Source organism: Protomyctophum bolini (genome assembly GCF_963924005.1).
Source record: "Protomyctophum bolini genome assembly, chromosome: 4".
Lineage (NCBI taxonomy): Eukaryota > Metazoa > Chordata > Actinopteri > Myctophiformes > Myctophidae > Protomyctophum > Protomyctophum bolini.
Genome location: NC_137865.1, coordinates 43,783,574 through 43,807,942, shown reverse-complemented (window position 1 = coordinate 43,807,942; position 24,369 = coordinate 43,783,574). Strand labels below are relative to the sequence as shown.

Here is a 24,369-nt window from a genome sequence, read left to right as displayed (position 1 = left end):
CGTGACCTGGATGCAGATGTGAAGAGATCTGGCCATACATGAGGGCAGCTGGAGAAACTGGCCCAGGACCAGGATGTCTGGAGAGCTCTTGTTCGTGGCCTATGCCCAAAGTTGGGCTATAGGCGTAAGGAAGTAAGAAACAGCACAGCTGTGAGTGACTGTGGCAAGAAATGCAATGGCCACGCTTCTGTCAGTGTGACTGCCTTCTATTCAAGTGAAAAAGGCATACATTCTTTATTTCAATAACATATAAAGTTATACTGTAAGTAATAACAGATAACACTAAAATATATTAAGCTTAAGCTAACAGCTTCACTTTGTGCATGTCACTTCACCCAACCAGGACATGTCCCAACCAGACAGAGAGACTGACAGAGATTTGTGCTTGCATGGTTTTATCTTCGCCACTGCACCCCCCGAGTTACACAATAATTCGGTAAGTCATCAGTGGAATATCATTTCAGGCTGCAGCTAGCTAGCATTAACCTTGTGTCACCAGGCTTTCCGCAGTACGAGCAAGCATTATGGAAACATTTTAGTATTGTTCCTTATTCAGCAGACACAAGGGTGCTCATCCATACTATCCATTATGCACACCAGTTTGACAATGTCCAACAGTACCGAGGGAAAATAACTATTTTCAATAGTTGGTTGACAAATACCAACATGATTCAGCAGGACTTCAGTGTAAACCGCAAAATTGCATAATAACTTTGGGGGTGGCGTTAACATGCGATTTATTAAAATTGTTACATTGCAAATTCCTGAAAGAACAGTATAAGGTGCCCTGAAATGGAATCCATTGTGGCCGGCTAAACAGACATTCACAAACGGCATCTCGCTGGAGCATTAGAGTCCATAATGCTCTTCTATTTCACAGTGAATCCAAGAATGCATCTTGTCGGGTACCTGCACCAAATCAGTGTCTTTTGATTGCCATTTGTGATCGACAATTAGATCATTAGAGTTAGAATGTCCCATTTATAAGCAGTTGTTTAACACTAACTAATGATAGATACAATGGTACGTCCTGGCCTATTTAAAGGCTACATGATTCTACTTATATATATATGCTTAAGTTTTATTTATTTTTCTCCCTGGGAAGTAGGCTAATAAACATGTAAAAAAAATATTATTTGGCATTCAATTAGATGCTTTTAAAATGATATAAGTGAAAGAGAATAATAAATAAACATTAATGTTCTGAGCAGAAACAAACTTTTAATTGGGTTCGTGCGTGTGGGAGATGGAAAAGGACCTTGGGGGTCTGCTGCACCCCCCGCAGATAGTATTCATTTGATATGACCAAAATAAATGTGTACTTCTTTTTGTTTTACTTTTCATGATTTCTTTGATTTGAAAGAATGAAATTAAATTGAAATCTCCTATTTTAACACCTGTTAAACTAATGAAACACAGTCAGGGATCCAAGAAAGAATTTAATAAAAAATAGCTGAAGAGAGCTGACTGTAATGAGAAGCAGTATTCAGTCACATATTGATTTCCGCTCTCTCCAGAATGCCAAAGTAATTATTAGAATAATCTGTCATTTGGGTCACAGGAAGATCAAAAAACGGATTGTTAAATTCTCCCCGTATAAAGCAGGTGGCTTTAAAACTTAAAGGAATTCTGACTGGATAAGTCTGATTAAATGTTTGCCTGCCTGATGAATTATATGTCATGTTGCTATAGAAGGTATGCACATGCATAAAGTGAATGGCAGATCGAGTGGCAAAGTGAGTAACAAAGTGAATTTAATGTTGCATTTAATTAAATAAAATAGGACTTTTCTGTTTGGATGTATGGGCCGTCAAGGCCAGAAAGTCGTTTTTGTCACTCGTTCCCACATAACTTCCGGGTATGATGATGATTTCACGTGCATACTGTACCCTCTCTATTGCAACAATAACAAACTGGGGACGTACAGTACATGCTCATGATGTGGGAGTTTTTTTGTCTAGAGTTTCAGAAGTACTATCTGAGGTAATGGGAACTAGAATTCCCCTCTTGCCTAATATTTTCCTGTTGAATGATGATTCAGCGATTGGGTTGACATTGACAATAACACGTAGAAGACTCTTAGGGCTGACAGCTGCAAAAAGACTGCTCGTATTGTAATTTTTTATCCGTTTCGCTGTTCAACCTGTGGGGTGGGAGGAGGGTGGGGTGGGGGAAACCCCCTTTCCTTTTTAACAAAAAATAAAATAAAAACTTGATCACAAAGTAAAGTATAATGTTGTACTTAGTTTAGCCTACTTGAGTATTTCCTATTTCAAATACTTTTACTTCTACTCCACTACATCTCAGATCCAAATATTGTACTTTTACTCCACTACATTTATGTGAAAACTTTATTTACTAGTTACTTTCTAGATTGTGTTTATTATTACAAATCATTTACTATGTAGATCTGCTATTTCCAAAATACTTTTTTATATATTTTATACGTTTATTTGAAAACTAGTAGGCCTATTTTCTACATTTGGTACTGTAAGTACAGTACATAGATTTTTTTTATGCCAATGCTTTTGTACTCATCATACATTTTATTTCATTTTATTTCTATATTGCAGTATTGATACTTTGAAAATTAAATTAAATTAAAGTAGCCTACTTTTTCAACCGCTGGTGTGTGGTAGCCTCACTAGCCTGTACATTATAGGCCTAATGAGTCATAGTCACTATTAGAATTTATAAGCAGACACTCTATAACATGGGTTTTCAACAGGTGGTCCGTGGACCACTGGTGGTCCGTGGAGGTATTGAATGTGGTCCCTGACCATGCATTTAGTAATGTAGGATTTGTTGATTTGCTTTAAATGTTCTTTCCGCTGAGAAAATAAAACTAGAAAACTAGTTGAGAAACCGTGAACTGAATGACCTGGTGACCTATGATGAGTCCGTCCATGTAGTCATTTACTGACAAGTTGGAGTTCAAGAAATTCAACAAAAAAAAGAGTTAGAATCTCAAGAAGGGGGAAGTGCACCGGATTGTCTGGTTGAGTCATTATTATTAGGACATTTTACTAGTAGTAGTCAACAGTTGAGAAACAGTGGGATGTATACACATGGGATGCATAGCAACTTAAGTGTTAACTTACAAAAGCACTAATCTTAGCCCATATCCCCACCCAACACAATAGTGGTCCCCAGGTTGATTCTAAGTCAGGGTGGTGGTCCCTGGTTCACAATCAGTTGAAAACCCCTGGAATAATTTCATAAATATGTTGGAAAACCCACAGCATGTCATCAGTAGCCTGCACGTTATCCTCACCCTTTTTGGTCCGTCTTTCCTCAGGACAATCTTGGGATTCCGAGGGAAGACCACTTTGCTCTTGAACCCCTCTGGCAACTTCAGAGGTAGGGTGTGCAGAGAAGACTGTGGTGCCTGGACCTTGGAGGTTGCCATACTGCCACTGGCGTTTTGTGATAAATCCACCTGAATAGATATAGAAATATTTGAACAGATTAGCAGATTATAGCCTATACAGTGTTAGTGTATAGGCTTCTCACTCACATCACTCACTCACTCTCTCTCTCACACACACACACACACACACACACACGCACACAGTGAAAGTGGCAGTGATGACATAAAAGTGAGCAGACAAAATAAAGGGCCTATAATATCACTTTTCACTTAGCCTATATTAGCCTACCTTTAACGTCTGTTTTCATGGACATGCCCAAAACTAGGCTAATTGTTATTAGCATTAGCTAAATGAATCCTTATCCACCAATATATTGCTTGCTGCTATATTGACTTCGGTCGAATATATCAAACGACCTTTTCATAAATAGTAGGCTATACATGCTGCAGGTAGAATGGCATTTCAATGTGCTGTTTATAAGCCCTCCCCATGCACGGCTGTAAATTATTATGTAAAAAACATGCGTGACATTAGGTGTAAACACTCCTGTATACTAGCCATACCACATTGAAATAAAACAATATACACTCCTTTCCTTCTTTTTTTAAAAGGGCTATAAGTTCATAATTTTACCACTGTTGCAGTATCCGCGTGTCTGCGTAGCCGTGGGGACTCTTCCAAACTCAGATAGCAACTTTGTTTTTGTTTGCCGTTGCCATACAACAACGCGTCTCCTGGCGCCCCAATGGGCTGTTTTTTGATTGGTCCGTGACTCCGTGGCTTTGACACACGGCTACGGTGGTTGACTTAAAGGGGATCGACTTTTGTTGACTGAATTCATTGTCTCCACCAGGCCGAAGGCATGGGGAGAGAGTATGTTTTGCACTCCGTCCGTGTGTGTACACAGTACAGCTAATCTCCAGCACCATTAACCCGGTCGATGCAACATTTTGAACACACACTCCCTGGAAGCCAACGATGAACCTCTGCCAAATCTTCCAGAACAGTCTGTTATAGCGCCACCAGGAGGTCGACTTTTGTAAAAACATTTTTTTTTATATTACTCCTCCAGATTCTGTCCAAAAATCCTGCAAATCGTTACACAGTATCTCTACAGTCATGTGTTCAAGACAGATCTGTCCGATATTTCATATTCCATCCTAATTGGCTAACATTGGCTTTCAAAGTTTGCAGGATTGGCCCGTTTTGAACAAAAAGCCTCAAATCATGAACACAGCGTACAAATTACATGAAATCTTTCACATACTTTCCTACTAGGCTGAGGAATATATCCCACCCTTTTCACATTGGCCTGTTTTAGCGCCACCAACAGGTGGATTTTTATAAAACACATTTTTGGAACAAAATGCCTCAAATCATCCAAGGTGTAAGAAGAAACGGCAAACCCATTTCACATTGGCCTATTATAGCGCGCGCCACCAGGAGGCCACAACCTGCGTTGGTGGATACCTTTTTCTAGTTTCATCTGCATTCACCTCTCCATTTCACGAAAACAAACAAAACAGAGCAAATATTAAACTGCATGCTCTTCTTCGAATGCTATGTGCATGTTGATGCGATTGGTGCGCAGCATCGAATCGTAGCCTACCAGACCAGCCGCCTACCTATGAAGACTTTCTATTCAATCCCGGAGGATTTTTTCCCCCTTAAACTGTCTGCAGAATCCTACTCCTATTGTTTTCTGTCAGTTAGTTAAATGAATGTACATAGGATATCTACTGGCTCACCATGCCCTCCCTGTCACCACCTGTTTTCTTTAATAGCTCACTCTTAACCTGAATACCATGCAGACAACCATGCAGGCAGACAACCATGAGCAAATAAACTTTCATTTCACCATCGAGAGAAAGTATTTTCTTTTGTTTTTCTTAAGCTTAGGTGCAGATGGTTACAGGCTTTGAGAAAAACCACAAAGACCCAGAACCTCCATCTGCTCACTGTGCTTGGTGGTGTAACAATATAAATGATACGTCTAGCTTGCAGAGTTAGTTCAGTCAGATACTCGAGGGGGTTCATGCCATGCTCAAAGGCGCATACTATACTCAAGGGGTAACATACTGCATTGTGGGTGCAAGTGTCTGCATTCGCTGATGGGCAGTCGGTTGACCAATTGGGAGGGCTACTTAAGATCACTAGGCTGCATGCTCTTCCTGCCTTCCTCTGCATATGGTTCCTGGTTGTTATGTGATGTTTTCCCCCACCACCACCCCAGCACCACCGGTGGGCTCTGTTATTTATGTTCCCCATGGGGGTTTTATTCTATATCTGTATTCTCATTCTATAATAAATATTGGTTAAATCTATTCGTGAGTTGTCTGACTGAAATAACTCTCCACAAATCCACAATCCTAATCCGTGGAGAGTAGACCCTTGATCCACAGCCTGGGCGTGGATCCACAATCTCCACTTAGAAGCTTAATTGTTCACCTCTGATCAAAGTTAGTAGCCCTTGCATGGAACTAGTTGTGACAGTGCATTCCTTTAAATCCTGGCATGCTCTTTTTTATTGTTCTCTGATCCCTCATCATCACGTACATGATGGCTTTGACTTTGATAAATGCTGTGGTTAGATCTAGTTTTTATCATTTGAGGCTTTTATCACAAATCCAATCAGTTTTATCTTTTAAGGACCTAGAGCAAGTGATACACGCTTTTATTACAACTCGCCATGAGTACTGTAATGCCCTCTACGCCGGCATCACCCAAGCCTCCCTCTCCCGCCTTCAACTTAGCTGCACTCCACTGGCTCCCATGCAGTACGTTTTAGAATCAATTTTAATATTTTATTGTTTGTTTTTAAATCTTTAAATGGATCAGCGCCAGTTTATGTCTCCGATCTCCTAAAACCCTATGTTCCATCTAGGTCACTGAGGTCAGCAGATCAAATGCTCCTTGTCTTCCCTAAGGCAAGGTGTGAGAGAAGAGGGCACTGAGCCTTTTCAGTCATCGCTCCTAAACTGTGGAACCAGCTACCTAGCCGTGTCACGCTGGCTCCAACACTACCTGTTTTTAAAACACATCTCTAAACTCATTTCTATTCCCTGTGCAGGCTTTTAAACCGTGAATAATGTGTACTCCTGAGTGTTTGATTTTTATTGTATATGGTTTTATTACTGTATTGTATTATGTTTTATTTACTGCTTTGCCTTATTGTATACAGCACTTTGGTCAACTTTGTTGTTTTAAATGCTCTATAAATAAAGTTGGATTGTTTCCATTGTTAAATTGTCATGCATGACATCACAACTATGCAAGGCTCTATAGGATGTCTCATCAAGATGATTGTCACCAACTATCGAAGCTATACCGTAACAAACCAAATCGTTTCGGTTTGATAAGGTAGAACTGGTAGAACCTAGAATGTATTTTTTGGCCTCAGTCGTCCCCGCCCTGCCCGGCCCTTCTGGCAAATGCCAGAATTGCCTGCATATATAGGGCCACCTGACTCCTATAGAACCGGCACTGATAAGTATAGCGTATATATGTCTAAGAGGGTTGTATTCATTCGTGGATGTATTTAATTAAACTATATATAGCCTATATATTTTCATATTATGTAGTATAATTATATACATAACCTTACTGGGTTTTAGATGTGCAGCCAAGTTGCCAACTGTGTTGCTAATAAACATTAGAAGTGATACCGTAACCTACATTATAAGTCTAAATGTGTAGGCATGTATATGTGCTTATCCTTATAGCCATTTCTGACTAATAAAGTATCAATCAATTCAATTTTGAAAAGTCATGTGAAAGTCATAGGCCTACATAGGCCTACAAATAGCCACAACAATCCACCGTGATTTAGGCCTATATATCCTCCTAGGCTATACGCCTAAACGAAATAATTTGATATTTCACACCATATCTATTATGCTGGTATAACAGCCTACATTGGATTTACTTAAATTCTTGGACAAAATTCTTCATGATCTCTCCCTCCCTCGAGTCCCTCCCTCTCTCTCTCTCTCTCTCTCTCTCTATCTCCCCCCCCCCCCCCCCCCCCCCCCCCCCCCCTCTCTCTCTCTCTCTCTCTCTCTGTCTCTCAACTGTTCCCAGGCCTGTCTCATTGAATTCCTGCAGTCTGTTAGTGTGTACGGGTCAGTAAGCTGCTCAGTCTGTCAGAAAATAGGATTTGGGAGTGGGCGGACAATGAATCACTCACTCCTTTTCATTTCAAAGGAACCGGCAGCGTCTACGTGCTCCTCCTCCCCCCCCGTCATAACGCCCTGCGTGACGTCATTGCGCAACGTGACCTCCCCGAGCGAGCTGTCACTTGCCTCTGCTGATAAAACTATCCAATCCTACTGAATATCAGTCAGAATAAGAACCGTTTCATCGATAGTCTCCTTTGGCATTAGACATGGACGACATGGCAGCAGCATCGCCCTCCGTTAATCTGAGCAGCAGGTAGGTAAGATAAGATAAAGGGTTGTTGCGCTGCGTGTCGTGTCGTGCGTGGAGAGAAATGCTTTCCACCTGACCTGGCTGGCTGATGGTTGTCAAGGCTACGGCAAGAAATTATGCTGAACTCCAGAAAATGTTCAAAACATCTGAATCTAGTAGGCTTTATTTGCTAAGAAGCGTTGATGCCATATAGCCTATACACTAGACTAGGCTACTATACTTCTACTTTTTTTATTAGGCTATAGCATAGCCTAATCTGATCATCCAACTCCAAGTAACGTTAAATCATAGCTACGACACGGTGTCGCTTGCCGACAAGAGCTGATAAAAACACATCGACGCGAACTTGTAGATCTGTTCTGTCGGTCGACGACACCGTCGTACGAAGAAGTGTGAGATGGGCTTAAACCATAGAGTATATAACTCTATGGCTTAAACCTTAGAGTATATACGCTATGGCTTAAACGCCGGGTAACCCCATACGCACGCGCAACGCAAGCGTGGATGCATGGACACCACTTAAAGAGACAGTTCACCACAGCAGGGATGCACCATGCACATAAGCACATTGGGCGTATTTGTGAGAATAAAGTCAAAAGTGGGACTTGGGAAGCGGATCAGATTTGTATTTGAGAGAGAGAGAGGCGCTGTGTTACATCTGTCAAAAGCACTTACTGTGCCTGGCAGGCATGCCGTTCCCATAGTTCTCTCACACACGCACACACACACACACACACACACACACACACACACACGGTCTGAATGAAAAGTGCTGATCCCAGCTGGAGAGTTCATGCATGGGGCTTCTGCAGGCAGCACCACGGACAGCTCCGCTCCGCACACAGCTGGCCCGCTGCTGGGGCGTCTTTCGTTCTCTCATAGCTGAAACTACAGTATTATGCTTGAGCAGAGGTTCCAACTCATTCACATTTTGTTTTACAACGCCAGCTGTGTGTGTGACTTATATTGTAATGCCTGCACAGCAGCACAGGGGGCAGGACACATACACATGAAGTTAACATTACATAATTATTCGAATCAATCATTGTGCCAAGAGAGTTTATTTTAAAGCTTAACCCTAGAACACTAAACACGGGTGATTTTCACCCAGACATTATATTTTTGTAATTTTCATAATGTTCCATGATGCAGTGACAGAAGGTATAGGCTATTCTTCTTGTTTTTCTGCCCACATCCCTGTTTTTGTTTTTAGTTTAGTGATAGAGTGATATAGAAAAATGGAGGGTTGGGTTGGGGGTAAGTCCCTGCGACATAGCGTCATGTCCAGGGGGTGTACTTGTACATCAAGCTGCCTCACGCTACAGAAACAGGAGATAGGCTCCTGGCCTCATGGCTCGGCAAGGCTACTTACTTACTTACACACACATGCATCAGTAAAAGTTAGTTTCCATTTTTTCATGGATGCCTTGCAGCGTCCTTCGCCGACCCGCAGACGGTGCAAAGTTTTCAAGACGGCCCAAGATTGATCATGGCCAGTCGCAAGACATTCATCTGGGGTGATGCCTCTCTCTGTCCATTTGGAAGCTGCTTCTGGACCCGAGCCATTTTTGGGGGGCAAAGTGTTCGTGCAGTGAGTGCTGCAGGTTGTCATGGGCCTGCTTTGTGCGCTCGGCTTTGGCAGTGACTGCTCTGCGGATGTCAGGAGGGGGCGATGCCAGAGAGGGCGTGGAGGCAGGGTATGGGCGTTAAAGTTAGGGTATGGGGGTTAGGGTTAGGGTATGGGCGTTAGGGTTAGGGTATGGAGGTTGTTTTGATGCACCCATTCACTATCCTGCAGGTCTCGTTGAGGATGGGGTCTAGTTTGCGTGCGTGACTTGATTTACACCATGCAGGGCAGGCATATTCGGCGGTGGGAAGGCACAGGGATAGTGCCGTTGTACGCAGCGTGCTTGGGTGAGCTCCCCACTTTGAGTTGGTTAATTGGCACAGGAGGTTGTTCCATGGTGGACACCTTGGCTCTCGTCTTCTGGATGTGCTCCTTGTAGCTGAGGGTATACGGTCTAAGGTCACTCCCATGCAGGTAGACTGGGTGCTGGTGGTTCTCAAGCCTTATTCCGTCCCAGATTACATTGAGCTCCCGTTTGGCCTCCTTGTTGGCGGAAGCTGCAGATTTGTGTCTTCCCGTGGTTTGGACGCAGGTGGTTTTCCAGATAGTATGTGGACATATCTGTCAGTCCTTGTTCCAGGGTCCTATAATTTATTTGGTTTCAGTTTTATAATAGCTCATGTTTTATGACCATGACTTGCCCTTCACTGCTCATGTGGGCCCTATTCAAGAATCATGATGTCACAGAGTTTATGAATCACTCATTAAGGATATGTGGTTATACTGGTTAGTTTTATATATCATTTCTAGCGGTAGAAAGGAGTGTCTGTCAATGTCCTGTATTTGTGCCTTAACTAAAACATGAGAACTCAGAGGTGCCAGGGATGATTTGTGGGGGTGATAAAAGGCTATGGAACCTCCATTATTTTAACAACTGCGCATCCCCCGTGATAATTACTCCATGGATCTGAGCGAAAACAATAACTTATTGGCTCACCGTCCCCCTTGTGAAGACATAAATAAATCACTTACTCATTACAAACCAGTCAAATGGTTGGCAGGAAAGCCAATCTCGCTTTCTCAATCCGAGGTAAAAAAAAGTTTTGTCACACACAGTCATCACTTTACCTTCAAGAGAGTCCGCAGAGATACATTAATCAAAACCACCTTTTTCAAGGCCTTCTCTTGTAGAGTGGGGACAAGACAATTACTGTATAAATCTCTTTTTTTTCCTTCAGAATGATAAAAAAGGGATAGTTTCCCCTTTGTACAATTACAGCTATGATCAATAAGCCCCTTCTAATTGTTATTGCCTCATGGTGCTAAAAGTGCTGACTAATGTGAATATGAAGACGATGAGAATTTGATTTTGACATAACATTTCGATTTAGTTTAGTCATAGTCTTTTGGATAAAATTGTGTTTAGTTTTATCCAGCATCCTGTTTGTGTTTTAGTCATATTTTAGTAATCTGAAATGTTTTAGTGTTAGTTTTAGTCGACTCAATTTCATTAGATTTTAGTCGACTAAATCTACAGTTGATTCATCCATCCATCCGTAGTCGGGCGGTGGGGCAACAGCTCCACCGCAGAGAGCTCCAGACTTCCCTCTACAGTTGATTAATCGACTAAAATGTATTTTGGTGGGCCTTGAAGACATCGTAATGCCTGATTTTACACTTGTGGTTGCATGCTGAAAATAGCTGATCATGTCTTTTAGTTCTACTGGATCTCTTCTCCACTAGTCACTCCCTAACATTTTAGTCTACTTTTCATTTGTTGACAAAATTGTCAATACAGGCTATATAGTCATTATGGCTTAGCTTTTATTTAGGTTTGTATTTAGGTTTTGTCAGTGGAAAAAAGGTGACTTTGTTAAGACTGAGTTGTGTTCTGAACTCAAATGCAACCACTCAAGAGGCAGGAAGACAGTTAAGAACTTTATTGTCCAAATAAAGCAGGATAATGACAATGTATAGATATATAAATCCATATAAATACATAAATACTCTATAGTATAATTAGGTAGATATGTATAATATATTATATAACGCTATACTTAGGGGAATTCCAAGGGGGTAGTCGAAGACGAGCTTGTAGATCGGCAGCCAAACAAACAGTCCAGAACAAAGGGGTGACGAGCTCCAGGAGTGGCACGGCAGATAGCCAGGTCTGGAGGATGAGAGGAACAAATTAGCAAAACAGCTAACACTGCAGCTAAAACACACGAACAGCTCTACAGAGTACGAACAGCAACCGCGTAGAGAGAAACTGTACTTGCCAGGCGTTTCTATGGGAAGATCTGGCGAGGAGTGGAGGGAAGGCAGGGTTCTTGAAGACTCTGCATGATCATGGTAGAATGGAAACAGGTGTGCAGTGCCACACCCAGGCAGCTCTTCAGAGGGGAATAAGGGGAACACAGAGGTGGACCTGACTAGGTGGAAGAGTGGTGATGGCGCAGCGGGTTGTGCCCAGGAACACCAGAAGTGGAAGGTTGGGTTGGGGTGGAGGGTTCGAACCTGCATGGGTTCAAAACCGTAACAGACTTTTCGTCATAGTCTCAGTGGACAGTGATATTCAGACGCATGTTGTTTTCAGTTACAGCTACGAGGACTACAGACAGACTGCAGACTGGTTGACATGTTGTTTTCAGTTACAGCTACGAGGACTACAGACAGACTGCAGACTGGTTGACATGTTGTTTTCAGTTACAGCTACGAGGACTACAGGCAGACTGCAGACTGGTTGACATGTTGTTTTCAGTTACAGCTACGAGGACTACAGACAGACTGCAGACTGGTTGACATGTTGTTTTCAGTTACAGCTACGAGGACTACAGACAGACTGCAGACTGGTTGACATGTTGTTTTCAGTTACAGCTACGAGGACTACAGACAGACTGCAGACTGGTTGACATGTTGTTTTCAGTTACAGCTACGAGGACTACAGACAGACTGCAGACTGGTTGACATGTTGTTTTCAGTTACAGCTACGAGGACTACAGACAGACTGCAGACTGGTTGCTGGCCCAAACAGAGCAGCGTCCTAAAGTAGCCATCATCTGTGGCTCAGGGCTGGGCGGCCTCGCTGACCTGCTGGAGAACAAAGAGGTCTTCCCCTATAAGAACATTCCACATTTCCCCGAAAGCACGGGTACAGAATGTGTGCATGCGTGTGCCGTGTGTGTGTGTGTGTGTGTGTGATTAAGTCATTTTGAGGCATTTTTACTTTACTTGAGTATTTCCAATTTTCAATACTTTTACTTTTACTCCATAACATCTCAGAGGCAAATGTTGTGCCACTACAATTATTTGAAAACATACATTAACCACTTCAGCCCTATAAAGATTTCGGCCATTTGAAAATAGCCGATCTACAAGCTCACAACAATGCGTCGCAATGCGATGCATTGTGAACTATTTTCAAAAGATTTACAGTATACACATTTTATCAATTTGAAAATGTGTGAGATGGGACATTCTACTGTACATGCTGCATACTTTCTACTTTGGGTACTTTAAGTACATTTTGATACCAATACTTTTGTACTGCTAATTTCTTAATCCGGACTTTTACTTGTAACAGAGTATTGTTTTCTACATTGCAGTATTGATACTTTTACTTAAAGCTGCTATATAAGCAATAATATGTCCACATTTTAATAACCTTTTTATTTTTTTGGTATTCCGACAGCCAGCAATGGGTAGAACGCTCCCAAAAATAATGTAGTCTCTGTGACACATCTAGGGGCCACAATCTGATGTTCCTAGAAGCTTTGTCAATGGTCGAAAAAAATCAGTATAAGCAGACAGGCAAATCTACCAATGACAAAGCTTCTAGGAAAATCTTTGAATGCAGATTGCGGCCCCTAGATGTGTCACAGAGACCAAAAAAACTAAAAAAAACTTGACATATTATTGCTTATAGCAGCTTTAAAGTAGAAAATGTGAGTGCTTTTTCCACCACTGGATAGCGTGTCTGTATGTCTATGTATGTATGTGTGACTGGTTGCAGTGCGTGAGCGTTCTAATGGCTTTGCGTGTGCTTTCTGTGCTACGCAGTGCCGGGCCATGCAGGTCAACTGGTGTTCGGGAAGCTAAAAGGTCGTCAGTGTGTCTGCATGCAGGGCCGGTTCCACTTCTATGAGGGCCACAGCATATACACGGTGAGGGCCACAGCATACACACGGTGAGGTCCACAGCATATACACTGTGAGGGCCACAGCATATACACTGTGAGGGCCACAGCATATACACTGAGGGCCACAGCATATACACGGTGAGGGCCACAGCATATACACTGAGGGCCACAGCATATACACGGTGAGGGCCACAGCATATACACTGTGAGGGCCACAGCATATACACTGAGGGCCACAGCATATACACGGTGAGGGCCACAGCATATACACGGTGAGGGCCACAGCATATACACTGTGAGGGCCACAGCATACACACTGTGAGGGGCCACAGCATATACACTGAGGGCCACAGCATATACACGGTGAGGGCCACAGCATACACACGGTGAGGGCCACAGCATATACACTGTGAGGGCCACAGCATATACACGGTGAGGTCCACAGCATATACACTGTGAGGGCCACAGCATATACACTGAGGGCCACAGCATATACACGGTGAGGGCCACAGCATATACACGGTGAGGGCCACAGCATATACACTGTGAGGGCCACAGCATATACACTGAGGGCCACAGCATATACACTGTGAGGGCCACAGCATATACACTGTGAGGGCCACAGCATATACACTGTGAGGGCCACAGCATATACACGGTGAGGTCCACAGCATATACACGGTGAGGGCCACAGCATATACACTGTGAGGGCCACAGCATATACACGGTGAGCCAGCTTATAGTCTACCACTTCTATGAGGGACACAGCATATACACGGTGAGCCAGCTTATACTCTTCACCTTCTATGAGGGCCACAGCATATACACGGTGAGGTCCACAGCATATACACGGTGAGCCAGCTTATACTCTTCACCTTCTATGAGGGCCACAGCATATACACGGTGAGGTCCACAGCATATACACGGTGAGGTCCACAGCATATACACGGTGAGGTCCACAGCATACACACGTGAGCCATCTTATACTCTTCACCTTCTATGAGGGACACAGCATATACACGTGAGCCAGCTTATACTCTTCACCTTCTATGAGGGACACAGCATATACACGGTGAGCCAGCTTAGTCTTGATGCTTGATGGTGACAACTGGACAACTGAAAGAAACTCCTGGAATGACATTATTTGTGAGCAATGTCCCGCCAAATATTTTGGCAAATGTTGGCATGTTTTTGGCAAATGTTGGAATGTTTTATTGTAGGCGGCAGGTCTACAGTACAGTACATGTACAGAGAACCTGGTTTAAGTATTTATGCCGGACAGGATAACATAAAAAGGACTTAAAGGAGACATCCGGAAATCATCTAGAACAAGCATTTCCTAAATTGTACATCTTCTCTCGACTCTCACATTAGGCCTATACCATTTTCTTGAATGAATTAGAAGAAAACATTCTAACAAAGAGAGCAGTCAACAATACTAGCCTTGCGTAGCGATACTAATATCACTGCGTGGATATTAGTCTCGTCCCTCTAATGTTAGATTTTGTTCTGCAGTGTCCCGCCCCATAATTGCAAACTGGGCCCTGGTTGGTTAAAACCTGGTTCCAGGAGAATCTGGTTGGCTCGTCACCAATTCGTCCGTGAAGTCCTCCCACAATTGAGAGGGGCCAGACTTCATCTGCCTGGGGCAATGTGCATTGCAAAGGCAGATGAAGGCTGGCTATGCGAGGCTACAACAATACCAGACCCTGATTGACAGACAATGCAGCTGTCCCGATTCAAATTATGCAAATCTGCTGAGTGAAGGCATTCCAGAGACTATGACTGTTCATCATCAAGTCAGTTCCTCTTCAGTGTCTCCCTTTTGACTGATACCTGTCCATTTAAACTCTAGACGGGCCCGCCCCAAAGTTATTAGTGCAGCCGTGCCCAGCAGCCGGCGAAAACAGTTCTTAACAGGCCCGAAAATTAAGATCTTACCCCCCATGCCAAAGCGCCAGCGCTCACCCAGCAGTCTGCTGTCACCCAGGCAGATATGTTGATCAGATGCCTCAATGGTTTGGCAATCTGAAATTACATACAAGTATGGGCATTGTGATAAAGACATTTCCTCTTGAGCCACACATATTTAATTGTATTGTTCATTTTCTGTTTATCATAACCTTATTTCATACATGTCAGTCAATGGTCATTATCAAACACTGTTTGCTAACTATGCCGGCTAAAGTTAGCAATCAGTTGATCTTGACTTGTTCTACAGTTTTATATGCATATATTCATTAATTTCATTTCATAATTTGGACAGACAATTGGTTGGTCAAACATACTTTTATTCCTTTCAAAGTAAAACAGTTTTAAGTTATCATTACTATATTGTCAAACACACCCTTCTCACACCATCTTCATTTCCTGGTCAAAGTTACACAAAAGAGTCACCACTGAATCCACTGCTCCTTTTATAGGTGGAGGATTCAAATTGGGTTTCACCATGTTGCAGGGGTGCATGTGTCTGGCAATACATACTATTTAGTATGATTGCAACGAGACGGGTTGTTTAAAACCTGGTTTGTTAATTACTTTAGGATTGACAAGTATACTGTAAAGGTTTGGAAATGTTTTCTGTGTTACATGTTCACTAGTTGTGCAAGTGAATACTTTGGGGAAACCTGTCTCTAGACAGATGGTTTGGGCCACTAGTCAGAGGCCTGGGTTTGAATGGAGTTAGTCAGTCCAGTGTGAGACATACAGACACCAGCAGGTGGCGGTAATGCACCGTTAAGGTTGCCAACCGCCAAATAAACCCCACAAGAAGAACAATTTACAATTTACAATTTAGGCATTTAGCAGACGCTCTTAATCCAGAGCGACTTACATTAAGCAAGAACAAAAAGCATGGGGAATACATCACATAAAAACATTTATCATGAAACATGCGTAAGCTAAGAAAGTAACAGTGGAATATCTATAATGAAACTATACATATAAGCTATACATCTATACTACTATGATATACATTATGTACTATGACGTGCTATGACTACATACAATGCACTTATGCTGTATATTATATTATAACATGCTATAAGTCTGTATCAAATGCTATCTAAATCTACAGAATTGCTATCTAAGGGGGTGGGGTAAGTGCTATGGGCCATGATGGAGTCTGAAAAGGTGGGTTTTCAAACTACGGCGGAAGATTGGGAGTGATGCTGCAGTTCTGACTGCAATGGGAAGTGCATTCCACAGTTTTGGAGCCAGAAGGGAGAAGAGTTTGGGACGTGTGGAGCGTTGTCCCGGCGTTTTTAGTGAGGGTACTTCCAGCTTCCCTGCGTTGGCTGATCTGAGTGAGCGGGAGGGTTTGTAGGGTTCGATCATACTTGCAAGATATGGGGGAGCCATACCTTTGGTTGCTTTGAATGCCAGCATCAGAGTTTTGTATTCTGTGCGGGCAGCGACCGGGAGCCAGTGGAGGGAGCGGAGCAGGGGGGAGACATGTGAGAATTTTGGCTGGTTGAAGACCAAGCGAGCTGCGGCATTTTGGATCAGCTGGAGAGGCTTAAGTGCACATGCTGGTAGGCCAGTAAGGAGGGAGTTACAATAGTCGAGTTTTGACAAGACTGTTGTCTGGATTAGGAGCTGGGCTGATTCCTGGGTGAGGAACGGTCTGATTCGTCGTATGTTATAGATATAGAGTGTGAACCTACAGGATCAAGAAGAAGTGTGAGACATGGGGATCATTGGGGAAAGGGGCACCATGCGGGAAGCTCTGCCCTAGTACAGTGTTAGGACTTGTAATGTCCAGACTGGGTGCTTGAATTTAAGCATATCATGTAAGTTTGTTATTTTCATTTTTTTTGGAAGTTATATTTAGTTTTTGTGAAAGAAGTATTTTTCCTGAGAAATTATTTTGAACCTTATTTTTTGGAAACCTTTGAAGAAAATAACTGTGCACCGTGACCTAGCCCTCATCAAACGGACTCATTTACAGGCATTTAGCGTTGAAATAGGCAGGGAATGACAAAGCTGCATTTTTACATTAGCATTGTGGCAAGCCAGATAAATGGGAGACTTGGCTATGGGATCTGTAGTTGCAGTCTCATACCCCATGTTGTGGCTTTTGCCTTTTGAGCTATGGGATCTAGTTGCAGTCTCATAGCCCATATGTTGTGGTTTTATCTGTTGTTGGTTTTTGTCTGAGCAATCTGGAAGAAAAGTGAATGCCGTTTGTGTCATGCTTTGGCACACATGAATGATCAATGCATGCTGGCGGGGACCTTTACCGTACTGTATACAGTAGCTAGCTATACGTGGTTGAATGATCACCTGGTGAGGCACAGGGATAGTCAATCATCAGTAAGAAAACAAGCCAGTGCATGTGTGTTACTTCACAACTGTGGCCTTTGGCCCAGTTGACTATAAAGACCTATACAGACACTGTAAGGGCACAATAATCATGAAAACAAAGTACAGCCTCATAATACGCCAGAGAGGTATCGCAATCCTCTATCTAGATTCTAGAGGATTAGCTGAGGCCCTAAATGCAGTGCCGTATCCAGGGAATAATCAGCAGGGGGGCATTCATATTTCCAAGGGGGGCACTTGATTTTTCAAGTTCACATCCATATATAGCAATTAAGCTCTCACATTGGCCTATACAATAAAACAACACAAAAGGCTTGGAGAAGGGCTACAAGTATAGGTTCCAATTATACACCAAAACAAATAATATAGCCTAATTATTGTAGCCAACAGAACAAACAAACAAACATAGCCTATATACTGTCATGTGGAAACACGATCGCATCGCACCAACAACACAATGAACACAATGAGCATCTCCACGGCGGGAGGAAAGTAGAAAAAAAGACTATAGCCTATGCACCAACCATTAATCACCAACAAATAGTTGAGCATTTAGGCTTATAGTGTCTTTTATATGTGGCCATCTCCACGGTAGGGGAATATGAGTAAAAGTTTATGCACCAACCAAAAACAACAAGTCTATATAGTGTATTTATGTCGGGAGGTAAAGGGGGGGGGGGATCTGCGCGTCTGCAGATTGCACGTTTGCCATTATGAAGGGCGCGTTCGGAAATACCACACCGGAGCACACTCTCCTATTAGTTTGCATTGCACAGTGGGCTCAGTGCGCTATTTCCGAACGCGCCCGAAGGCTACTTGGGTATTTGTCCCGTTTTACCTGATTCAGTGACGGTGTGCCAGAACCAAGAACCTCTGGTGGAGAAGCATGCGGTGGTGGTGGAGGTCCGAAAGTTGAGCTGCTGCTGTGGAAGTTGCGACAGCAGCCCTCTGCCTCACTGGAATAATGCTATCCGACACTCGCGAACCCCATCCGACGACCGAATTTCGTTGTGCATTTAGTAGTGCTCGGTGCTCGACTCCCCGCAATGGCCCGCAATATTAACAACAACAGGCGACATGGTGTTGGTTTCAGTATCGTCATCAGTCTGCCTTTCTGAAGGTGCTGGTGGGTTTATAGAGTTTGGTGTTTTGGCTTTGAGCCAGTTCCTAATATCCATGATTCAATTTTACCGGTTTGGGTTTGTTTTCACTGTGACTGAAGCATGGACTGAAGTCACACAGGTAATGACGTAGCTTTTGGTGCGCTGCATCAAAACGAATCCGACTAGGTGCACCGACTATAGGTGCCAGTGTACTTGTTATTATTGCATTTTTATTACTATGAATTAATTAGAAAATGTAAATTTATTATAAACACAAAGAACATGAAAATAACACATTATATATATTTTAAACCTGTAAAACATTAAAAATAATGGTGGGGTAGGGTTCTGGACTGGGGGGGCACAAAGTCTATCTGGGGGGGCAGTGCCCCCTAGTGCCCCCCCGTAGAAACGGCACTGCCTAAATGATGATATTTTAAATGCCTCTGACTCAATTTTATTACATTAAATTGAACATCACAATGGTTAACTTACATGACACTGCACTTAAATGAACTCTGGACAAGTGGACATCGGACACTAGTGTGTTCTACTTGGATTTGTCACATGTCTGTCTGTCTGTCTGTCTGTCTGTCTGTCTGTCTGTCTGTCTGTCTGTCTGTCTGTCTGTACCACACTTTGCCAAATGAAGCAGAAAGTCCAGTAGGTATAGGGTCAGACTTAAAAGAAGATGGTTTGTGGTGCTCTCTCAAGCTCTCTCACCCTCCCTTTTTGCGTGTCATGATTTTTTGCATGTCATGATTTTTCCTATCGCTGTGGATGTGGGCAGGGAAACAAACTATACCTACCTTCTAGGATGTCACTGAGCATCATGAAGGTATAGTATACTGAAAGACCCGACATCAGCAATATACAAAAATATAATTATCCGGGTGAAAATCCCTCTGGTTTAGTGTTCTACAGTTAAAATGTATCGTTATTACACCCATAACTTGCTTGCATGTCACAGATAAATTAGTCTCACGTAGCCAGACAACTATTCCACAATCTCCAAATGCTAGTATATAGAGTCTGGAACTACACCTCCTGAGAGTATAAGGAAGCCCGCATTTATTACGTTATTTTAAAATATGTATTTATTTCCATTTCTGCTAAGCAGCAAGCTATATACCTGTATGCTTAGATGATTTATATTTATATTAGGATACATTTGTGCCACTGTAAAGACGAAACGGAAATGGGGAGGAGGCTTCACTTCCGCTTTATTGCTTACTCATGATAGAGCTTCCGTTCTCCGGGACTGTATGATGGAAGCAACAGTCCAGCAACGCGAGACTACAGAAAACTCAGAGTTTATATAATGTACAGTATCTAAATGTCCCTCTTCTACAGGTGGCGTACCCAGTGCGCGTGTTCTTTCTGCTGGGCGTGGAAACTCTCATCGTGACGAATGCGTCAGGCGGCCTCAACGGCAGCTTCAAAGTGGGCGACATCATGCTAATCAAAGACCACATCAACATGCCAGGCTTCAGTGGGCAGACCCCACTGCGTGGGCACAATGACGAGAGGTGGGGCGCGCACGCACACACACACACACACACACACACACCCACCCACCCACCCACGGGTGTCCCACGATTCGATTCGATTCCGATTTTTCCAGATTCAAAATTATTCTCTATTCAAAATGATTCTCGATTCAATACATATATAGGATTTCATCACAATCTACTCCAACCAACTGAAGTTACTATACTACAGTAACTTGAAAATGACTGAAGACATGATGTTTACTGTGATTAGGGTAAGCTTACATTTCATATCACAAACACCATGTAGTGAAAACGATGTTTGGAAATTATGAATCGATTTTGAATCGTTCATAACGATTTTTTGAGACCCCTAACTCACACAAATGTATGTATTCTGTATTATGTTCCAATGTTTCATGCCACAAACATGATTAAACCACTTAAATAATTTAGTTATAGCTACAATTAATCGTCAACTTAAATTGGTAATTGTGACAGCCCTATATTTGTATTTTAACCCATTTTGGGAGGGAACCCTTTTTGGTGTTAGCATTATGTCATGCTTTAGCTATTGAAAAATAGCAGATCTACAAGCTTGTAGGTCTGCTATTTTTGACATAGAAGCATAGCTTTTTCAGAAAACTGTAAGGAAATCTGGTGTTTCCATGCAGGTTTGGAACGCGGTTCCCAGCCATGTCGGACGCGTACGACCGTGAGCTGAGTGCCCTGGCCAGACGGGCAGCCGAGGAGCAGGGCTGTGGGTCCTTCCTCCAACAGGGGGTGTACTGCATGCTGGGAGGACCGTGTTTCGAGACCATCGCAGAATGCAAAGCACTGCAGCTTCTGGGGGCAGACGCTGTGGGTTAGTATGGCTGTTGCGTACACTCACTTAAAGGGATATTGACACGGGAAGGTCAGCTTCTCCGCAACGCAATAAGAACCACATTATTCAGTTTAGCAACACGGCGCCACACTGTTCGCAACGCACCACGCTATTGTACGACAATAAGGGTTTTCTTTTTACACAGAATAATTGTAGAAATTCAACCTTCTTTGACATTCACAGCTGCTGAGCTAACATCTTAGAGATACAGATTCTGCTTTGAGTGACTAAGCATAATGGTGCAGCCAAATGGAACACTGAAAAATTCATAAGCTTTCAGAGATTAATATCTTGGTGCATTATTACCAACGGCATAAAGATAAAGACATTATTTTCACCCAAAATGTGCTACAGTAGTCTTCAACCAAACCATTTCAAGAGAAGTCATCCGAGTTAATTTGTCAAACATTATTTCAATCAATGGGCAGCAACAAAGCTTTCCCTTTTCTCTCAAGGCAAACTCTCAAAGGCAAACTGATTTTAGTTTTAGTCATAGTCTTTTGAATAGTTTTCATATAGTTTTAGTCACATTTTAGTCACCTGGAATGATTTAGTGTTAGTCTAGTTTTAGTCGACTTTAATGTCATAAGATTTTAGTCGACTAAATCTACAGTTAATTTAGTCGACTAAAATGTATTTTGGCGGGCCTTGATGCCATCGAAATGACACTTTTTTTTTACACTTGCTGAAAATATTTTCAGAAAGCAACCAAAATTGTAAAATGACTTGTACTGGATCTCTTGTCCACTAGTCCCTTCCTAACATTTTAGTCTAGTTTTTATTTGTTGACGAAATTGTCAGTATATTTAGTCTCAGTTTTAGTCATCATAGCTTAGTTTTTATTTAGTTTCCATTTAGTTTTCGTCAGTGAAAAAAGGTAGTCGACGGAAAAAGATTGTCTTAGTTTTAGTCGACGAAAACCACACTGGTGTGTGGGTGCGTGCGTGCGTATAGTCAGTGTAAAAAAGTACATGTCCTCCATCTCTCTCCAGGTATGAGCACGGTCCCAGAGGTGCTGGTAGAGTAAAAGTACATGTCCTCCTTCCCTCCCTCCAGGTATGAGCACGGTCCCAGAGGTGCTGGTAGCGCGCCACTGTGGCCTGCGCGTACTGGGCCTGTCCCTGATCACCAACATGGTGGTGACAGACTACACCAGCGAGGAGAAAGCCAACCACGAAGAGGTACTGGAAACAACTCGCCTCCGAGCTCAGGACCTCCAGAGGCTTGTTAGCCATTTCATAGCCCTGATCTGAATGCATATAAATAAAACTAGGATAGGGGGGTAAATCCAATGAGCTGTTAGATTAGATAGATGAGATTTACAGATCTGTTAAAGTCACTGGCACTTGAGAACTCAATTAGTGCTTTGTCGAGCTGAACAAGTAAAGATAGATGTCTGTCTTTCAACATCTAAAGTTTTGTTTTTAAGCAGGAGAACTGTTTCCTCCTTTTTTTTTTAAGTGTTATATTGTTTTAAGTTGAGTTGTTGAAAATGAGATGATGCGTCTTAATAAGGGGTTTATCCTCTAATTTGGAAATAGAAATATGTTTTTATTATTTGCCACTTTTATGCTTGATTTCGTAGATAGGAAAGATGTAGAGCGACAGGAAACCAAGGGCACAGAGAGGAGATCAGGAGACGTGTGAGAATAGTCTGATTGGTCTGTCGTGAGGACCACAGACCATCTGTGCACTCTCTGGTTGACTTACTAGGGACACTATGAGCCGTTATTAATTTAACCCATTCTGAACGGGAACCCATTTTGGTGTAAGCAGCATGTTATGCTTTAGCTATTGAAAAATAGCAGATCTACAAGCTCATAGCGCGCCACCGAGTGGCGCGCTACGAGCTTGTAGGTCTGCTATTTTTGAAAAATCGAATCTGCGACTGACATAGAAGACTTTTTTTAAAATCTGATCTCAGGTCAGAATGAAAACTGTCAGGATGTAGGAGACATTTTTAGAATCTGATCTCAGGTCAGAATGGGTTAATAGAACAGTGATTCTCAAACTTTTTTAATTTCAAGTTGGGCCATTATCGGCCACGGGCCCCTGTAACTCTGAGGGTGTACAATTTGTACACTTGAGTTATAGATCCATTTGGTTCTTAAGTATCGTGTATCATTTAACTGCATGGGGACCGCCCGGACCTCTCCAAGTATCCCCGGGGAACCCACTTTGAGAAGCATAGGTTAAGGGAAGGAAAATGACTGGATAATTGTCTCCAAGATGTGTTGTAACTAACTATGAAACACTATTTTAGTCTTAAGCAATGTGGTCTGCTGAGTGCTGATTAATAACTGGTTAACACTATTCACTTATTTAACAAGACCCATTTATCATACTTCCATAGATAACGAGGAAAACAGTATTGTTACAGTATAGATTTGTACGTATAATTCCTCTTGTTTGACAGCGAGTGTAAATATGTCTCTGCTGGCAGTAACTGTTTGTCCAAATAGTATATCCATGTCAGCTAAACATCCGGATATCATATATTAGATATACTGGACACTGGAATTCTGGATGAATGCCTGGGTTTATCACACGGCTGATATCATCATGATGTAGTCGAGTCAAGACCAAGTCCGAAGGGGGGCGAGTCCGACTCTAGACCGAGTGTGGGAGGGGGTCGCGTCCGACGCGAGACCAAGACCGACGAGAGGCGTTTTTTTTTACAGTACAGAAAACGCGCCAACTGCACTCCGCTATCTATGCGCCAGACAGCTCTTATAATGTTAATGTGAAAGAGCTCCTCGTAAAAAAAATTCATTGCATCATGACTCGTGACTCACGAGTCCCTTGGTCCGAGACCGAGTCAAGTCCAAGTCAAATTTCCGACCGAGACAAGACAGAAAATGTGGACTCGAGACAGGACTCGAGACGAGTCTAGAACCCGATTACTACAACACTGAAAGTATGAAGTACTGTACATTGCATCAACAACATCGCTGATCTTGTTCACAGAAATTCAACGAGACTTGTTGAATTGACTATCTTAATTACTAACTCTATTACAGTAGGTTAGACAGGATGATTAGTCATCATTGTGGTCCACAATGA

General features: G+C 42.6%; 2 protein-coding genes across 2 annotated transcripts in view; one reads left to right on the top strand and one right to left on the bottom strand.

Moving 5' to 3' along the window:
- The window catches only part of hydin (HYDIN axonemal central pair apparatus protein), a gene marked incomplete at both ends in the record, with an annotated part of 156,030 nt that extends 152,621 nt beyond the window's left edge, over nt 1-3,409 (bottom strand). The window contains one exon of the mRNA XM_080762251.1: nt 3,275-3,409. Within this exon, the coding sequence (XP_080618377.1) occupies nt 3,275-3,409 (135 nt within the window). The remainder of the gene's footprint in view (nt 1-3,274) is intronic.
- Nucleotides 3,410-7,711: 4,302 nt separating this feature from the next.
- On the top strand, nt 7,712-22,559 carry pnp6 (purine nucleoside phosphorylase 6; the record flags this gene model as incomplete). The annotated part of the gene is made up of 6 exons (XM_080760823.1): nt 7,712-7,802; nt 12,348-12,517; nt 13,426-13,529; nt 20,284-20,459; nt 21,095-21,285; nt 22,363-22,559. The coding sequence occupies exons 1-6, from the start codon at nt 7,756-7,758 to the stop codon at nt 22,557-22,559; spliced, it is 885 nt and encodes a 294-aa protein (XP_080616949.1). The 5' UTR covers nt 7,712-7,755.
- Between the last annotated feature and the right edge of the window lie 1,810 nt (nt 22,560-24,369).